This window comes from Myxine glutinosa, chromosome 1 (genome assembly GCF_964187855.1).
Source record: "Myxine glutinosa chromosome 1, kmMyxGlut1.1, whole genome shotgun sequence".
NCBI classification, from domain to species: Eukaryota; Metazoa; Chordata; class Myxini; order Myxiniformes; family Myxinidae; genus Myxine; species Myxine glutinosa.
In genome coordinates, this window is record NC_136261.1 from 63,771,637 (window position 1) to 63,791,415 (window position 19,779).

The following is a 19,779-nucleotide window of genomic DNA, read 5'->3' on the forward strand; positions in this document are numbered from 1 at the left end:
CGACGTACATACAGAGCAGCAGCAGCCACAGCAGCTTCAGCCACAGCAGCTTGGGGCCTTGACGGCAGTTTTGAGCAGGGCCACGAAGGAACGGCGGCTGCTAAACGCGCCGATCGTGCTGCAGTACCCGTGGACCTTCCTCTCCCTCCAGCCATTCACCTCCTGCCAGTCCTATCATCATTCCCCACATGAGTCTGTCCTTGTTTGTTCTGTCCCTGAGTTAATTAAGACTGTAGGTAAGCTAGCATTGCACTGTGTCTCTAATATCTTCTGTAAATTATTTTCTTATCTTTCCTTCTTCCTTGGTTACTTTTGGTTGTAAATAGTAAATAAATTATATTCGTATTCCCTACTTCTGTCTTCTTCTCCTTCACATCCGTGTCGCTTTTGTCTTTTCCATATTGAATATCTGTGGTGCGATCCGGCCAACGTTCGGGAATCGGGTTAGTCGGGGTAACTGTTCGGCCGCGGTGCCATCCGCTCGGCAAAACATCTTATCCGCGGTCCGTAACAATATGTTGGTAGTATTAGGGTTAAGGTGGCACAATATTCCCAAATAATGGAAGCTTTAAATAAACGCACTCCCACCAGGCTCTTTATTTTTACGTGTCTGATTATGTTATTATTTTACGAAATATTTCATTGGAAATACTTTTTGCAAATACAGTACTGTACTTAAAAAAAAAAAAAATTGTGTTTTAGTCTCACTTACTCCGTTCTTGCTTTCTCTTTAAAATGCTCTACCTTATCTCCTACAATTCTAACCACTGACTTGCAGAGATGAGGAAGTCAAGTGACATTAAACAGGAAACTTATGTCTGCCTGAGCCTTTCCAACACAAGTAGTACTACTACTACTTCAACTACAACACTAACAGCCAAAATGAATCCCACCTTGTGTGGTTGGCCAGGTAAAGCTTTTGGTTGCCAGACCTGACGTTCAACTGGAGCTTGTTGGGGTGGGAATGAGCAATTTGTTCCAGGTACAGGCGATAACTCACCAACTCTTCACTAAGGACAAGGTAATGTGAACAGAGTGGTCAACTAGCTTAACCAAGGGACGACCCACTTCTTGATGCAACACCCTGCCCGTGAGGCACCAATTCGAACCGAACCCACACCAGACAGGATGCCGTAGAGTGCACTCCATCCGCACAATCTGGTCAGACACAGCAGTTTCATTATAAAATACTGACATCGTAAATGTGCCAAGATGGAGCGATGCTTCCACATATCTACCACCCTCAGGCTTACCTTTATATAAACAGACGTCATTAAACAATCTTAAATACAATTTGACAACAAAAAGAAGGGCCAAGTAAGATGGGTAATGGGTAATGACGTAAACGACATTTTGTCTCAAAAAAAATTCCTCAATAAGCAGGCACGAGAACAGACTTCTGAGCTTTTGGAACAAGAAGGTGGAATTGTCGTGGAGATTGCTGATCCAACGTGTAGTTGCATCAATAATACTTCCCGTCCGACTCGGCCATCCATTGATGTGCCGAAAGCATTCTGACGACTATCAATTTACTTGGACGCTTCCATGCGATCCTGGATTTCTTTGAGCAAGTGGTCAATTTGAAGATTCAGCCTGGGTTGCCCCTTCTTCGTTTTCTGCATCAGCACCCGATATTTCTGCCACTTCTTCTTTTTGTACTTCTTGATTGCTTCCTCCTTATCCTTTTTCCTTTGTTCTCGGTCCTAAGGTGGTCACAAACACAAAGATGGGGAGTTAGAGCAATGGTACCATGTGTAAGTGTCACATTTTGAGCAAAGCTCCATGTGACATCTTAAAATAAACATGACACTTCCCATTCCGTTTGGACAAAAAAAAAAAGTTCCTTCGATTAACCGAATATGTGTACGCTTGTTAAACAAGTGGAGAGTACAAGCATCACCCAGCAAGTCCATGGCCTGTTCGTTGGAATGGTTTCAAATGAACAGTGGTAAAATTACCAGTTCAGAAGGTTGTGAAAGAGTCCTGTTTTTTAAGGTTTCATAATGAGACAAAGGTGTATTATATTTTTCCTGCAAAAATCAAAGCTCATGACAGAGCGAACTCGAACGGCACTCAGTAGAGAGCCCACCTCCGCCTGGTTGGACATATCACTCAATGGTGAAGAATCACTTAAAATATTCTACTAGCCGGATTCGGATGCGGATCTTCACCAAATTTCAATCGATTCTTCCGTGTCACACACACAACCTGTCCAACAAGTTTCGTCCAAATCCGTCCACAACTTTGAGATATCTTGCTCTGTATCGTTTTTGGCCCAATCTCCCAATGGTGGAGAATCACTTTAAAAATTCTAGTAGCCAGATCCGAATCCGGATCTTCAGCAAAATCTAATAATTTTTTTTTCCTTGTCACATATGCCACAACTCTGCCAAATTTCGTCCGAATCCTTCCACAACTTTTTGAGATATTTTGTTCACAAATGCACAGACAGGCAGACAGGGGTGACAACATAACCTTCATCCACCTTCGGTGGTGGAGGTAATAATTTTAATCTCATGTTCATCAACTTAAATATCCAAATCAGTACGAGGTTTATAAGAGGAGCATTAGCACCACTCCAGTGATAACCAATCAAGGAACGAGTTCTCGCACCATCTTAGGGAGAATTTATTTATTATGTACGCTCAGGCGTTTTTATACAAGGTCTAAGGATCATAATGGAACTGTCACCCATACACACACATACGGACATACGGACATATTGACGAGACAAACAGTTGACAAAGCCACTAAGTTTGGGGGGCAGTGCCGTCACTTCCCGGGATATCCTGGAAATGAGTGACATCACAACAATGGCGCAGCCTTTCTCACCGCACTCAGTGGGGCATTTCCTGAGGAGGAATTTCCTCCTCCCCGTTGATCCCAACCATGCCCTGCTAGAACAATGGATGGAATCGAACATTGATCAGAGTCGGCCAACTGCCATAGCTCTTTTGCTCTGAGAAAGGGTTACCGCCAGAAGGTTGTTTTGTTTGAAGAACAGAAGGTTTGAAGATTTGAAGACCCAGAAGGTTTGAAGGTTGTTTTGTTGTTGTTGAAGGGTTACCGCCAGAAATGTCAGAGCTGACGTCTTCTTCTTACTTCCCAGGGCCATTAGCATAATTTGATCGACGTTGTCGTTGTCGATTCCATTCATTATTACCTCCACCACCCAAGGTGGATGGAGGTAAAGGTTTTCACTCCTGTTTGGTTGTCCCTTTGTCTGTCTGTCTGTCTGTGTGCAGGATATCTCAAAAATATATTGATGGATCCAGACGAAACTTGGTGGACAGGTTGTGTGTGTGACAAGGACGAATGGATTCAAATTTGTTGAAGATCCAGATACGAGAATCAAGTAATTCTTCACCATTGGGACTTTGGCCAAAAAACGATATATAGCACGATATCTCAAAACGAATGGGCGAGTTATGACAAAACCAGGTGGATGGGTTTGGTAGGTGACAATAACAAGCCAATTTGACTTTGGTTTAAGTCCGGATCCAGATCAAGCCTATCATTGGGATACAAAACGAAAACTGTACAGCCTGGCGGAGGTATGCGCTCTACTGAGTGCCGTTCTGGTTGTTATATATTACACTCAACAGTGGAATAAATTATTCACGTGGTGCATTTGCCCTGGCTTTTTGGTTATACATGCATGTAAAGGAAGAGCCATTTCTGATTCGAGTACGGTGTGGTCCATATGCAAGTAGAGGGGTGTTTTAATCTTAAAACAAAATGAACAAGAGGGCAAATTGTTTTGCTATACATGTCCCCTACCAATCCCAATATTTTGCATAGTAAAGCCATAACAATTTTTTTTTAAATGGATGAAACACCCTGAAACTCGAACTTGTTCTGTAACTTCTTCTTGTTGAACTTGTTCTGTATAGCTTCTCCCACCCCCCCCCCCTCCCCTTCCCACGCCTCCCCCCCCTCCACCCCCCAAGCCCTCTCCCTCCCACACATCTCCCTGCTCTCAAATGTTGCGTTTGTGTGCTTCCCCTTCTCTCCCCATCTTGTCTTCCGCTCCCTCTTTTTATATATTTTGTTTGTCTGGTCGATTTGTTTGTGAAATAAATGTTAGCTCTTTCACGAGCCTCGATTCAGTATACAAATTTTTTTTTTTTTTTTTCAATCATAATAAAGCCATTTACCAAGTTTCAGCTCAATATGTTAAAGGGCATGGAAAAAAAGTCTAGAAAACCCCTGGTGGGACGGACAGACAGACGGAGAGCAAACCTATAGTTCCCTCTGGATAACGGACTAAAAACACTTGCACCACATAAAATGGTTAAGGGATGGCATTGGCTAATATATTGTGGGTGTGTGCGCATCTGAGTGTATGCATGTCAGTGAGTGTATGTGCAAGTCCACACACAGATCAACAATAAAGACCATTCATTCTCACATCTATATACCCATACCAGTCTCTGCATTGTTTAATGCTCAATCTTGTTGATCAAGTCATTCAAACTCATGGATCTCACTATCAGCCATGATCTTTCTTGGACAAATCACATTTAAAACTGGCTTACAAAACCAGCTGCTGAGTGAGCATCCTCCGTCATACACCCTTCCTTGGCACACATGAACTCCTATCCACCTAAAAGGCCTTCAGCCACAACTTGATGGAGTATTGCTCTCCCCTCTGGGCTGGCTCCCCTGTCTCGCATCTTTCTCTGCTTGACACCATGGAAACAAAGGCCTTCAAGATCATTGGACTCTCCCATGATGAAACAGAGTCCATGGGCCTATCAATTTGCCATCACAGACAGGTCGGTAGTCTCTCCGTCTTCTACTGCCTCCTTTCTGGTCTTGCACCCTCTGCTCTTTCTGTGCTTTCCCCCTCCCCTGCATTCAGGTTTCTGCAGGACCCACACGATTCTGCAGGGCCCACACAATCAACTCCCTTCTGGTTAAACTACCTAAATGTAGATTCACTTCTCACCTCACTCATTTGTTCCTCTATTTTACACACTTGTGGAACCAACATCCACATCCTCTTCAATGTCATTCTTCCCTCCAGGTCTCCAAGACAGCTGTTCACCACCATCTTGGATCATTCTCAATCCAAAACCATGATCTTCTCTACTACTGTTAATCCCCCCCCACCCCAACCCTACTCCTCATTCTTGCCCACATCTCTTGTTTGCCCGTCTCCATCTAATTTGTCCCTCAGACCTGCTGTTGGTGTTCTCCCACTCGCTCTGCCGTTTTGTCCTGATCTGTACTGTGTTATAGCTCTTCCACGAGCCTCGACTTTGAATGAAAAACAAACCAGATGCATTATCAAGTCCCTATGAAGTGTGCTCTCTGTGTCTCTCTCTGTGTCTCTCTCTGTGTCTCTCTCTGTGTCTCTCTCTGTGTCTCTCTCTGTGTCTCTCTCTGTGTCTCTCTCTATGTCTCTCTCTGCCAACCAAACAAGATGAGTTTGGGGATTAACAAAAGTCCATAATTACAATATCATGGTTTGTTAGCTCTTTGTGTAGCTCGAGCACCATTTTCCATTTCCATTTTGAACCAGGAGAGAAAACAAGATACAAGCAACGTTAACTGTATTCCAAAAGATCACATCAAAAATGAACGAGCACATGCAACTTGACACTCAGTAGACCAAATATCATAAAAATACTGTACCTCATGTTTCTTCTGCCTTTCATTACTTATCCTTTTGTATTCTTCGTTTGCCTTTTGGTAGGCTGTGAGCTTCACCCTAAAACGTGAAGAGATAAGATACATATTAATTGGACAAAACAACTAATACATCCACATCAAAGTTCAATCAGAATCAGAATCAACTTTAATGCCAAAAATGAATATGAATGATCGTTTTAAGGCCATTTTCCCCGCTAGAGCGGGGGTTAGCCTTGCGGGCCCCATGACAATCATGGTTCCCTGTTTGAGGAAATGTTTTTATGGCCGGATGCCCTTCCTGACGCCAACCCTTAGTCGCCTCTTACGATGCGCAGGGATACGGTGTACCTATTCTAAACTGGGGTACACACCGTGATCATTCATCCCAGCAAGCTGGTACTCAATTTGCCAACCTCGGAGGGATGACAGGCTGAGTCAACCCCCCTGGTGTTAATTTAGCGATCGACCGGGATTCGAACCCAGGATCCTAGGATCCCAAGCCGGCACCCTAACCGCTAAGCCAACACCAGGCTAATACAATTAGCTAACAAATACAATGAATTTGACTTGGTGAATGTGCTGTACGCTTACAGTCATCCATAAATTCCACAAAATACACCAAATTCACAAAATTGCAAATTATAGCATGTCCACAAAATACCCAAATTTACAAATTATAGCATGAAGTACAGGGTAGCATGGAAGGTTTAAAAATTGTCAAGGCTGATGGGAATGGGGGGGGGGGGGGCGGGGTGGGTAGGGGGAGGGAGGGAGGGGTGAGGTTGCAAATTAACAAGTAGTTATAAAAACAAGTATCGAGTGTAGAGTCTGGTTGGGGGGGTAGGGGGGGAAGAAGGGCAGTTCATAGCTTCCTAAGGTGAGGGATCCGGTAGGGAGGGAGGGGGGGAGGGGGGGCTACTGCAGGCCAGATGGACGGTTTGTGAGGGCTAAGGCATGGGGGAAGAAACTGTTCAGATGGCAGGTGATCTGCGTTGGTTCTGATGGCTCTGGACCATCTACCAGAGGGAAGTTTTTGGAAGAGGTGATGACTGTGGTGGGAGGGGTCAGCGATGATCTTTCCTGCACGCTTCCTTGCCCTTGAGTCATGCAGGTCCTTTGTGTTCCAAAGTGTTCAAGTATATAATTCAATTGAAATAAAATAAATATTTTAAAGGTTGCAGAAAAAAAAAGTTCAATAAGGATTACCCCAAAATGTGCCCTAATGTACATCAACGTTGCAAATTACATCCGGTACCAGAAAAGGTACAGGTGTAGTTTTCAGAATCACAATCTTGTTGGTGCATTAGCTACAAAACTAGCCTCAAAATACTGTTTTGCTTATATCTAAAGGAATCCAAAGGCAGGTAGGTAGGTAGGTAGGAGGGCACTCTTGAAAAGGTGCATTACGTGCTCTGAATAATTACCTTTGCTCTTGTACAGGAGGCAGGTGCGCCCGACGCCTCGCGCTCCGCGCAGCCACACGACTATCAAAGTCTTGTTGTTCTTCCTCGTACAGGTGCTTCAAATGCTCAGGGTAATGCTGTGCGTCAACCTGTGCTGCAGCTGAATGGTCCATTTTCTTGAGCATCCGCATATATTTTGATTTTACCATCATAGTTCTTTGTTTTTCCAGCTGCATCTCTGCAAAACAGAAATATAGTTCAAAGAACACCTTACCCCACACAGTCTTGAGAAAAAAAAAAAGGACATGGGTGGGGTCTGCGAGCAGCAAATTTGATTGGTCAAGATGATGCAAAATGCCATATTGTTGTGGTTTTGTGTTTTACAAATAAAGGTTAATTTCCCCTCATAGTTTAGTCACACTACAACACGTAGCCTCGCGATAGTTCAGTTATTTCATTGTAAATATAAGCGTAGTCCTTTTCCTGTGTTAGTTTTGCGTTGAGTAGAATAATGAGAGTTAGGTCTCCTTCCAATGCTTATGCTGCCTCGATGCTTTGAGTTTTGGCGGGAAATCCCACGAGGCCGGCCTGAACAAGTCGATCAAGGCCGAAGGAAGGCGGGACAGAAGGAGTGAGAGTGACCGGTAAGCACGAGCCGCCAATCAGGGCTCGAGGGGAGTGGCTTACCACTGCGGCAAAACTAAAAGGCGTGGTTTGGAACATTCGATGCGGGCCAGGGCGGAACCATATAACCCTGTGCTCGAAGCCCCCACCTCAGTTATGAGGAGGACATGCGCTGAGTTACGAGCTCGAGTTGTGAGCCGGGGTCCTCTGTTGAATTGAGTTATGAGAAGGGAGCGCTGAGTTCTGAGAGTGCGCGGTGTTGAATCAAGTTATGAGCCGGGGTCCTCTGTTGAACCAAGTTGTGAGAGTCGGTTCAGAGCGCCAAGTTGTGGGAAGGGAGGCAGACGAGTTACAAGTTGAGTTCGCGGTTGAGCTTGAGTCAGATCCTCCGTTGAGTTACGAGAGTGAAAGCGCGCCGTTGTATTAATCGCGCTGTGAAGGACCGCCGTGCCGGGCGAGAGACGCGCATATTTTCCTGCCTGCCTTTGTTCAAGATACGCGCTGCGAGGATCCCTCCCGCCGCCTGCCTGCCTTCGTCGGGGGACGTGCTGTGACCGCAAGAGGGCCACGCCGGGTGAGCTGTTCCTGAACGACCTTGCCGGCGCATTCAGCGCATGAACGTTTCCTTCCTTCATCCCCCTGTGAGTGTGAACGGGCCCATTGTCTGGGATATAAGTTAAGACTGACTAAGGTCTGCCCTGTGTCTCTCTTTTCTTCTGAACCATTGTACATAATAGTGTAAATAAATCGTGTTATTTCTTTGATTCGACCGTCTCGTGTTTTCCCTCATTGACGTAGCATGGTACGAAAGTCTATATCGCTCTATAGTCCAGTCATTCTAGCGAACTTTTACCCCTAACCCACCACTAATTGCAAGAGAAAAAAAAATGATATTTTTCTGAAACCTGTCGATCCTCTGAACAAATACATAAAATTATACTCAATTATAATGAGTGGATCATACTTTATTTTCAGATTGAACGAGAGCCGTGAACGAGAGGTGGAGTGAGATATGGTGTAACCCCCGATACTGACATTTGATCAGCCACTTTGGTGGAAAGCTCTCACCATAGTCAAGAGGGAGCCAGCGGACAGTAAACTTCACTCGATTGTTCTAAGACTAGGAGGATTCCATACACTCATGAGTTTTCTTGGGTGTATTGGCCACCTGATGTCTGGTACTGGACTCAAAGAGCTTCTGGAAGTTGCATATGCCAGCAACACTACAACCCACATGATGAGTGGCAAAGCCGTGTCTAGAGCTATACGTGGACATCTACTCGTTGATGCAGCACTCAATGCAAAACTTGCTTCAAAGGTATTTCAGATGAACCTCCCAAGTGATGGAGACAGCGAGCCTACAGTTCCAGCAGAGCTCAATGATGCAGGCGACTTGTTTGACGGTCTGATGTCGGGTGACCAAGCAGTGCCAGACATCGAGTCATCGAAGGTGATGGAGGTCATTGGAGACAAAATCAATCAGGTGATTGATACAACTAGGGCATGCCCGTACTATATATATATCTAAAATTATATCCCCCCCCTCTATTTACATGAAATGGTTTGGTCCAAAGCGAACGGCTTGCGAGTGGTGACAATCCCCCCCCCTCTATTTACATGAAATGGTTCGGTCCAAAGCGAACGGCTTCCGGAGTTTGGTAAAGAAATCGCCATCGCGTACACAAACGCGCAGGAAAGCGAATGAATCGCAAATTCGTTTTTATTAGTTGTAAAACATAGTTTAACGCCAACATAGTTTGCAAACGTGAAATAAATGAATACGCTCTCAAATGTGCCATCCGAGGCAGAGTGTGCCCGCCACGTTCGGCACACGCGATCGTTCGCTGCTCTCTGATTGGTTGAATCGTTTTTTGGACATAGCTCGGTAAGTAATTGTCCGATTAATATGAAACCTTGAAAAGGCACATCCTCGGGTCCCCAGCAATATACCTGGCAAGTTAAAAGTATATCGGACCCGTGGTTGTCGAGAAACAGCGGTCACAGACAAACAAACAAACGTACAGACGTACAGACAGAGATTACTGGAATTATAGATAGATAAGGCATCAACGGACAGCGAGACTGTGGTTACAATACATGGAAATGGTGGACATTATCCGTTTTTTTCTGAAATCTGAAAGAACAGGCGATTGGATGCTTCACTTGCATATCCTGTGCGCCATTCTTCCATATCTTGCAGCTTCCGGACACAGACACTACACAAAGTGCCTGCACATATATCTGCAACTGATGACCGAGTTACCAAAGGACCATCCAGAAGTACATCAGAAATTTCCCCAAGGATTCCAAGTTGTCCGACGGAGCGACAGATACTGGGCTGGTCTGTCTACAGATTTAGTCATCGAACAAGTACTTATGAGAAGTCTGAAGACATCAGGTGGTCTGACCAGGGGACGAGGGATGACAGAGACACAACGCTCAGTCTGGGTCATGGCTAGTCCTTTCTTTGCAGAGGTGAACAACGCCCTCCAACACCTCACTGATGTGATGTATGTGACAAGTGAACAGCACAAGGATCTATCAAAGTCTAGACAGAAGAATGATGTTGCTGATACCCAGAAAATGCTTGAGTTTCTTCATGAGAGGGATCCCTTTCAAGACGATACTCTTCACAACATTTTCACTGGTATAGTTGCCCAGACAACGGTGAATGTTGATGAGGCGAAAACTGTGGGAGAAAGGCTCTTGGGCCAGATGAGTGGTAAACGTGTGCTTGAATACAGCTTCAAGAAGAAGGGTCAAGCCATAACTATGGACTCAGAGTCTGCAATGAAGACACCAGACGGAGACATCAATATCGACCCTCAGTTACTCTTCCAGAGACTTGTGATCGCTGGCACTGAAGTAGGAGACTTATCCAAAGCACTCCTTTGTGAGTTATGCACATATCCTCCATCTTTGTTCGAGACCAAATATGCCTTGCTGTCCGCCAATAAGCCAGCGTTAGCCTCAGCAATCAAATCCTTGGCACCTGCCGATACTGCACAACCGTCCGATATACAATACGTACTCGATGGCGGTGCCCTATTGCAGCGCATACCGTGGCAGTCAGGTGAACAGTACAAGGATATTCTTGACCGCTACCTGAAATATGTTAGTAGGCATTACGGGCATGTTATCGTCGTGTTTGATGGCTATCGTGAAGGTCCCTCAACGAAAGACTGCCCATCAGAAAAGGGGTGAGCGACCATCAGTGAAGGTATCTGTTTCTCAAACCATGACGCTTTCTGTCAAGAAGGAAGAGTTTCTTCGGAACAAGGAGAACAAGCACCAATTCATGGACATTCTTGGTAAGAAACTGGAAGAATCTCATTGTGAAGTGCTTCATGCGAGTGGGGATGCAGACCTACTCATAGCAACACCTGCAGTTTGTAGCTCTTCAAAATCCAACACTGTTCTTGTTGGCGAAGACACTGACTTGTTGATACTACTGTGCTACTATTTTCGCAAGAATACTGCGCACACTCTCTACTTAATGTCGGAGCCGAAAAAGGGTTCATTGAATCCAAGACAATACTTTGACATTGGCAAAGTCAGAGAGGCTCTGGGTGATACTGTCTGTGAAAACATTCTCTTCATCCATGCGTACCTGGGATGCGACACGACATCAAGGGTCTTTGGGATCGGCAAAGGCACTGGACTCAAACTGTTCAAGGACAATGAAATGTTCCAGCAAGAGGCCCTAATTTTCGGCAATAAAGAGTCAACACAGGATGAGGTCATTGCTGCAGGAGACAGAGCAATGGTTTGTGTGTACGGAGGCAAACCATCAGACAATTTGAACGAATTGAGGGTAGCAAAATTTCATGCTAAGGTGACAACAAACAAAACATCGTTGCACCCACGGGTACTTCTGCCCACGAGCTCAGCTTCCAAATATCACAGCCTAAGGGTATTCCAACAGGTTCAGGAGTGGAAAGGACACAAACTCAACCGGCTTGACTGGGGATGGAGGATCATGGACACCAGGATGATCCCTATGCATTCTGACCTCGCTGCAGCACCAGACTATCTCCTAAAGCTGGTTAGGTGTTCTTGCAAGGGTGGTTGCAGTGATAAACGTTGTGGTTGTCGGAAACTTGGGCTGCCTTGCACATTTGCATGTAGGGAGTGCAGAGGTATTTGTGCAAATGCAGACGAATCAGTGGACGTTTTCAAGGATGCTGATGATAGTGACCATTGAAGAGACGAAGTGACGTGTTAAATATTGTGAACGGACAGAAGGACATTGGGTACAAATAGTTGTGGTAGTGTATTCAAACATGGTTAAATAAATAATTTAGAGTTGATTTGGTGTATTATTAAGAGTGATATTGTCATATAATTAATTTCCAAACATTGCGGTAGTCCAAAAAGTTCCCAAATCGGAAAGGACCTGAAAAACCATGTTCCACTCAATATATTTAAGTATAATTTTGGGCAGATATTTAGTAGACATCAAGGTCTCAGAAAAGTATTACTTCGTTTCTCTTGCAATTAGTGGCGGGTCCATTCACATTTTGACTGGACTACTAATCGGGTTCCAATAACAAGGTAATAGCACGGACCATGTGGTGCGCCATCCGCTCGGGTGCACTCAAATTACGCGTGGTTCGTGCGAGACTTGATCCCCACTTCCGCGGCAGCGTGGGTACTTAGGTACATGCGAACATTGTCCCGAAACCCTGTCCCGCGTCTGGCCGGAAGTGGCGACTCAAGTCTCGCAGTTGCGACGACCCAAGGAGAACAAGGGGCTTAATCTCCCCTTGGTAAGGGAACGGGGTCGCGCAAGACCGTAACAATATTTTGGCCAAGTACGGCACTGCTAAACAGAAGTTTTTTGTGTGACAAAATGGCGATTTGTGTTCCACAGGGTTCAGGTATATAATTCAATTGAAATAGAATAAGTATTTTTAGAGGTTGTAGAAATGAAAATTCAGAGGTTTACCGCTATCGATGCAGCGCCTTTTACACCACCTTATTTAACACGTTACATAAGTTATTTGTGCCTGTTTGTGTCCTTTACAGTAAGTTTCCTGTTCGGAATGATTTTCAATTTTGTTTGACTGCCAGACAGGAAGAGTAAAAAAAATAAAAATTATCCCACTCCTATCTGCACTTAAAAGTTATCCAACTCCTAAACTACGTTTGCTTTCTGATTTATCATCATACTAAAATACGCAATATGATGTCTGTCTGTCTGACCGTGATACATTCGGTCGTGACTTATTCAATCTCAACCAAACTTGACAGGAGGCTAAGGGTCACAAGATGGAAGTTGTAGTGGCTTCATTTGCCCCACTCCTTGAGAAAGTTGTTCCTCATGGACGAAATCCATGTCAAGATAGCTAATCATGGCGATTTTCCAAGGCTGCTTCCAATTACAAAAGTAATAACAATACGAATAAGTCGAAAAAGGGCATAACTGTGAACAATTAGTGAAATGCCTCAAAACTCAAACTTGTTCGACTAACTTATCATATTAAAGCCATGTACCAAGTTTCAGTTGAATATGTGAAAGGGTATGGAAAAAAGGCTGAAAATCCACAGGTGGGATGGACAGCCAGACAGACCGAGAGCAAACCTATAGTCCCCTCTAGTGAAGCGGGTAGGGGACTAACAACATCTCTCCTCCCCAAAGGGTTATTCCTCCTTGGACAAGTGCCGTGCTAACATGTTATAAAGAGGTTATTGTGGCGTTTTTGTGGGGGCAACCCTACCGGAAGGAAATATTACAAACCAGAAGCATGTATGATTACCTTTTTAAGCAGTCGCTACTGCTGGTTAACACAAAACGGAAAGTTAGGAAATCACTTCCAACATTAAGGCATTATATGAGCCGAGATCTACTGTAATCTATATATCCCACAAAGGATAATAACATGATCCTTCCGACTGCTCCCGTAGGGAGCAGGTGTGCTAGTGTTCAAAATGCAACATTCAATTGAAATCAAGTAGTTCCTCAATCATAAACTGACGTTTATAGACAGCCAGACGGACAGACAAAGTGAACCAATTGCTTAAACCCGCTTTTCCCTTCGTGCGCATGGGGTAAAAAGTGTTTATGGTATGGAAAGTCCGGTAGGATGGCCTATAGGTACACACACACTTACCTCTAAACTGTCTAGCCTGGGGACAAATCCCGACTCAGCTATAAACGGTCATCCCAGTGTTTCACAGGTTGGGCGATTCATCAGTGTGTGTACCGTCCCTTGGATGTATGTTCAGCTGGGCGCCCCGTCTGCCGATACAAGGTGGACGTTAAAGATCCCATCGTGTCCTTCATGAAGTGTGGGCGAACTATCGCCAACACCATGAACAAATTCCAAATTCCCACACTAACTGCTGCTGAGATGACAATGGCAAACCACCCAGTATAATCATTGCCAATAAACTACTTTTTGCAGCACCGACCATCTGTAACATAAGTATTGTACAGCACAATGGCAGGGAAAAAGCTACGAAAACCATATATTTTGAAATATTAAAATATTAAACAGAGATAAGTAAAAACACCAGAATTTGAAAGTTACAAGGATGCTCAAATACAAGAAGCAAATGGAAATGTGGGCAAGTTAGGATTCTTACTCTGAAATGAGGCTCATGGTGGAGCTCGTACATGTATCACATGGTCATTAGGAGATAGCAGTGTACTTTTAGGACAGGAGACAATGGACACAGTACATGGGGATCAGGAGGAGCTGATATTATCGAAAATATTCACACTTTGTGCACAAAAGCACAAAAGGCTCTTTGACAAAGATACCATGGGATCTCTTATGTCCACCAACTAATGCCATCATATGGGAGACGCTATCAGACGTGGTATGATGCCGGTTGTGATGCAACACCTGCCTACGAAACACCAATCTAAGTTCATAGCAGGGTTGGGAATCGAACCCGGATGACGCAGCTCAAAGGTGAGTGCATTACCTGTACTGGCTATATACCATCCTTTCGGAAGAAATGCAAAAGAAGCGATAGTCCATCAATCTGCATACAGCAGCCATGCACAGAGCAATGACGCCAGGGTATGACAAGGATGTACAATATATACACATGAAAGTGCATACAAGGGGATTGTGATAGGGATAAGTGTGCGCATTATACGAAAGCCGTTGATAACAGCAATTGCTGAACTCATCAGTTACTTCTTTTATGTGGGGTCCCCGGACATCGAAGTGTGCCCAAGTTGATTGCCCAATATACAAACCTCCAATAACGTCCAACAAATGCTTGATTGAAGTAAAGCAACTTTAAATACAACTAACACGAACACAGAGTCAGGCGCATGCACACACACGGTCAGAGACAGACACACACACACACACACACACACACACACACACACACACACACACACACACACACACACACACACACACACACACACACACACACACACACGGTCAGAGACAGACAGACAGACAGACACACACACACACACACACGGTCAGAGACAGACACACACACACACACACACACACACACACACACACACACACACACACACACACACACACACACACACACACACACACACACACACACACACACACACACACACGGTCAGAGACAGACACACACACACACACACACGGTCAGAGACAGACACACACACACACATGGTCAGAGACAGACACACACACACGGTCAGAGACACACACACACACACACACACACACACACACACACACACACACACACACACACACGGTCAGAGACACACACACACACACACACACACACACACACACGGTCAGAGACAGACACACACACACGGTCAGAGACAGACACACACACACGGTCAGAGACAGACACACACACACGGTCAGAGACAGACACACACACACGGTCAGAGACAGACACACACACACGGTCAGAGACAGACACACACACACGGTCAGAGACAGACACACACACACGGTCAGAGACAGACACACACACACACACGGTCAGAGACAGACACACACACACGGTCAGAGACAGACACACACACACGGTCAGAGACAGACACACACACGGTCAGAGACAGACACACACACACGGTCAGAGACAGACACACACACACGGTCAGAGACAGACACACACACACGGTCAGAGACAGACACACACACACGGTCAGAGACAGACACACACACACACACACACACACACACACACACACACACACACACACACACACACACACACACACACACACACGGTCAGACAGACAGACACACACACACACAGTCAGAGACAGACACACACACACACACACACACACACACACGGTCAGAGACAGAAACACAGTCAGAGACAGAAACACAGTCAGAGACAGAAACACAGTCAGAGACAGAAACACAGTCAGAGACAGAAACACAGTCAGAGACAGAAACACAGTCAGAGACAGAAACACAGTCAGAGACAGAAACACAGTCAGAGACAGAAACACAGTCAGAGACAGAAACACAGTCAGAGACAGAAACACAGTCAGAGACAGACACACACACACACGGTCAGAGACAGACACACACACACACACACACGGTCAGAGACAGACACACACACACACACACACACACGGTCAGAGACAGACACACACACACACACGGTCAGAGACAGACACACACACACACGGTCAGAGACAGACACACACACACACGGTCAGAGACAGACACACACACACACGGTCAGAGACAGACACACACACACACGGTCAGAGACAGACACACATACACACGGTCAGAGACAGACACACACACACACGGTCAGAGACAGACACACACACACACGGTCAGAGACAGACACACACACACACGGTCAGAGACAGACACACACACACACGGTCAGAGACAGACACACACACACACGGTCAGAGACAGAGACAGACAGACACACACACACACACACACACACACGGTCAGAGACAGAGACAGACAGACACACACACACACACACACACACACACACACACGGTCAGAGACAGAGACAGACAGACACGCACACACACGGTCAGAGACAGACACACACACGGTCAGAGACAGACACACACACGGTCAGAGACAGACACACACACGGTCAGAGACAGACACACACACGGTCAGAGACAGACACACACACGGTCAGAGACACACACACGGTCAGAGACACACACACGGTCAGAGACACACACACGGTCAGAGACACACACACGGTCAGAGACACACACACGGTCAGAGAGACACACACGGTCAGAGAGACACACACCCGGTCAGAGACACACACCCGGTCAGAGACACACACACGGTCAGACACACACACACACACACACACGGTCAGAGACACACACACACGGTCAGAGACACACACACACGGTCAGAGACACACACACACGGTCAGAGACACACACACACGGTCAGAGACACACACACACGGTCAGAGACACACACACACGGTCAGAGACACACACACACGGTCAGAGACACACACACACACGGTCAGAGACACACACACACGGTCAGAGACACACACACACACGGTCAGAGACACACACACACACGGTCAGAGACACACACACACACGGTCAGAGACACACACACACACGGTCAGAGACACACACACACACACACACACACACACACACACACACACACACACACACACACACACACACGGTCAGAGACACACACACACACACGGTCAGAGACACACACACACACACGGTCAGAGACACACACACACACGGTCAGAGACACACACACACACACGGTCAGAGACACACACACACACACGGTCAGAGACACACACACACGGTCAGAGACACACACACACACGGTCAGAGACACACACACACACGGTCAGAGACACACACACACACGGTCAGAGACAGACACACACACACAGTCAGAGGCAGACACACACACACAGTCAGAGGCAGACACACACAGTCAGAGGCAGACACACACAGTCAGAGGCAGACACACACAGTCAGAGGCAGACACACAGTCAGAGGCAGACACACACAGTCAGAGGCAGACACACACAGAGGCAGACACACACAGTCAGAGGCAGACACACACAGTCAGAGGCAGACACACACAGTCAGAGGCAGACACACACACACAGTCAGACACACACACACAGTCAGACACACAGACAAACACACACACACACACACACAGACACACACAGTCAGAGGCAGACACACACAGTCAGAGGCAGACACACACAGTCAGAGGCAGACACACACAGTCAGAGGCAGACACACACAGTCAGAGGCAGACACACACAGTCAGAGGCAGACACACACACACAGACACACAGACAAACACAGCCAGAAAAAAGTCAGACAAACAAGTCAGACAAAAGTCAGACAAACAAGTCAGACAAACAAGTCAGACAAACAAGTCAGACAAACAGTCAGACAAACAGTCAGACAAACAGTCAGACAAACAGTCAGGCAAACAGTCAGGCAAACAGTCAGGCAAACAGTCAGACAAAGTCAGACAAAGTCAGACAAACAGACAAACAGACAAACAAACACACACACACACACACACACACACACACACACACACACACACACACACACACACACACACACACACACACACACACACACACACACACGAGGTCCTGTTTGAATACAAACTGCACGAGATGTAATTGTAAAGGACATTAAAAACCACGATTCGAGCGCAGCGAAGCAAGGCCCACGTGGAAAACAAGCAGAACGGTCACCAGACGGTCTTTTCAGATGAACTCAGAAACGCCGAACAGTGACACAACAAACAATCATATAAATTATAATCACCTTCACTAAAACGACTGTACTTCAATTTACTAATTTCTCTCTTTTTCCTCGTCTGATTGCGCTGCTCGCCAGAACTGGAGGACGCCGCCATCTTTACACCAGCTTTAACGTCGGTGCTGTTTATACGTCACGTGGTCCGTGTGACCCCGTGAGGTCACGCCTATGAAGTCGTTTCTAAGATTACTTCCTGTTTGTCCACGTGTCATTCGAGTGTTTCATTCTTTCCACATTTAGTTTAGCTGTCCAGTGAGCGTTTACATCATTTGTCCGAATGATTGTACTGCCACACGTGATGTTAATCTGTTCTCAAATCAAAATGTAACATTCCTGAATCGGGATCCAAACGTGACTCCAACGGTTCAGATCCCTGGTCTTTGAAACATGGACAGCGCATGCAATGGGCTGGATGATTGTTGTATTGAAGTCACAGGACGCCATCTTTCCCTGCCAGTCAGCTGTTAACCATAATGCATTGCAGAAAGACAAGTAGTATATGATTTTCGATATATAAAATCTGCATACATTGGGTTGGCGGGATAGCCAAGAGGTACCCACATTTGCCTATAAACTGTCCAGCCTGGATTCGAATCCCGACCCAGCTATAAACTGTCAACCTGGTGTTTCTCAGGTCGAGTGATTCATCACTCGTCGTCCCGTCTGCCGATATAAGGTGGACGTTAAAGTTAAAGAAAACAAGAACAAGCCGATTCGATTTTGGTTAAAATAAAATGTATCTTCAAAATATCCTCCTAAAGCGCGGCGTTACGCGCGCTGCTTGCGAGCAAGGAGGAAGCGGACAAGCGGTAACTTATAAGCGTCTTTATTTCAGGAGCTCACTGTAACCACTAACACTGGCGCGCTCCGGGCTGCGCGCCCGGTGTATATCATGAGGCCACGCCTACCCCTCGGGCGTGGCCACCGCCCACTTGGTGCGCGGAATGATGTCACCACGCCAGTGGGCTTTTGTGTCCGCCACACGCGCCCCCCCAGAATTCCCGCGCACCTGGAGGGCCAGTTTGCGGGGCAGACGAATGACCCGGCCGAAGCGCCCCCTGGCGATCGGCGGCATCCGGGGTGCAGGGATGCCAGGTGGGATGCCCCTGGCTGCCCCTGGGATGGGTGCAGGACCGGGGGGCGGCGTGGCGGCGGGGCTGGGCGGTGCCGGGGGTCCGCCCGCAGGGGGGCGGCCCCGACGTGGGGGTCGGGCCACTGGCGGTGGATGGTCCACGTCGAGGTGGGCCGGCTTGAGGCGGTCTACCGAAACGCAGGTAGGAGTACCGCCGATGTCCAGGGTGAAGTGCTTCGCCCCGGTCTCCAGCACGCGGAAAGGCCCGTCGT

The 19,779-nt window shown here is 46.5% G+C and overlaps 1 protein-coding gene across 4 annotated transcripts; it reads right to left on the reverse strand.

The window, feature by feature from the left end:
* Nucleotides 1-575: 575 nt before the first annotated feature.
* Nucleotides 576-18,617, reverse strand: CCDC59 (coiled-coil domain containing 59). Of its 4 annotated transcripts, XM_078772541.1 has the most exons (6): nt 18,442-18,564; nt 14,598-14,657; nt 13,778-13,905; nt 7,062-7,278; nt 5,641-5,716; nt 576-1,703 (listed from the first exon to the last, which is right to left on the reverse strand). In XM_078772541.1, exons 4-6 carry the CDS (start codon nt 7,274-7,276, stop codon nt 1,530-1,532), a joined length of 465 nt encoding a protein of 154 aa, XP_078628667.1. In that variant the 5' UTR covers nt 7,277-7,278; nt 13,778-13,905; nt 14,598-14,657; nt 18,442-18,564; the 3' UTR covers nt 576-1,529. The 4 variants fall into 4 exon arrangements, with proteins under 4 accessions (XP_078628667.1, XP_067959672.2, XP_067959671.2 ...); XM_068103571.2 differs by lacking the exon at nt 14,598-14,657 and having other exon boundaries at nt 18,442-18,583; XM_068103570.2 differs by lacking the exon at nt 13,778-13,905 and having other exon boundaries at nt 18,442-18,579.
* Between the last annotated feature and the right edge of the window lie 1,162 nt (nt 18,618-19,779).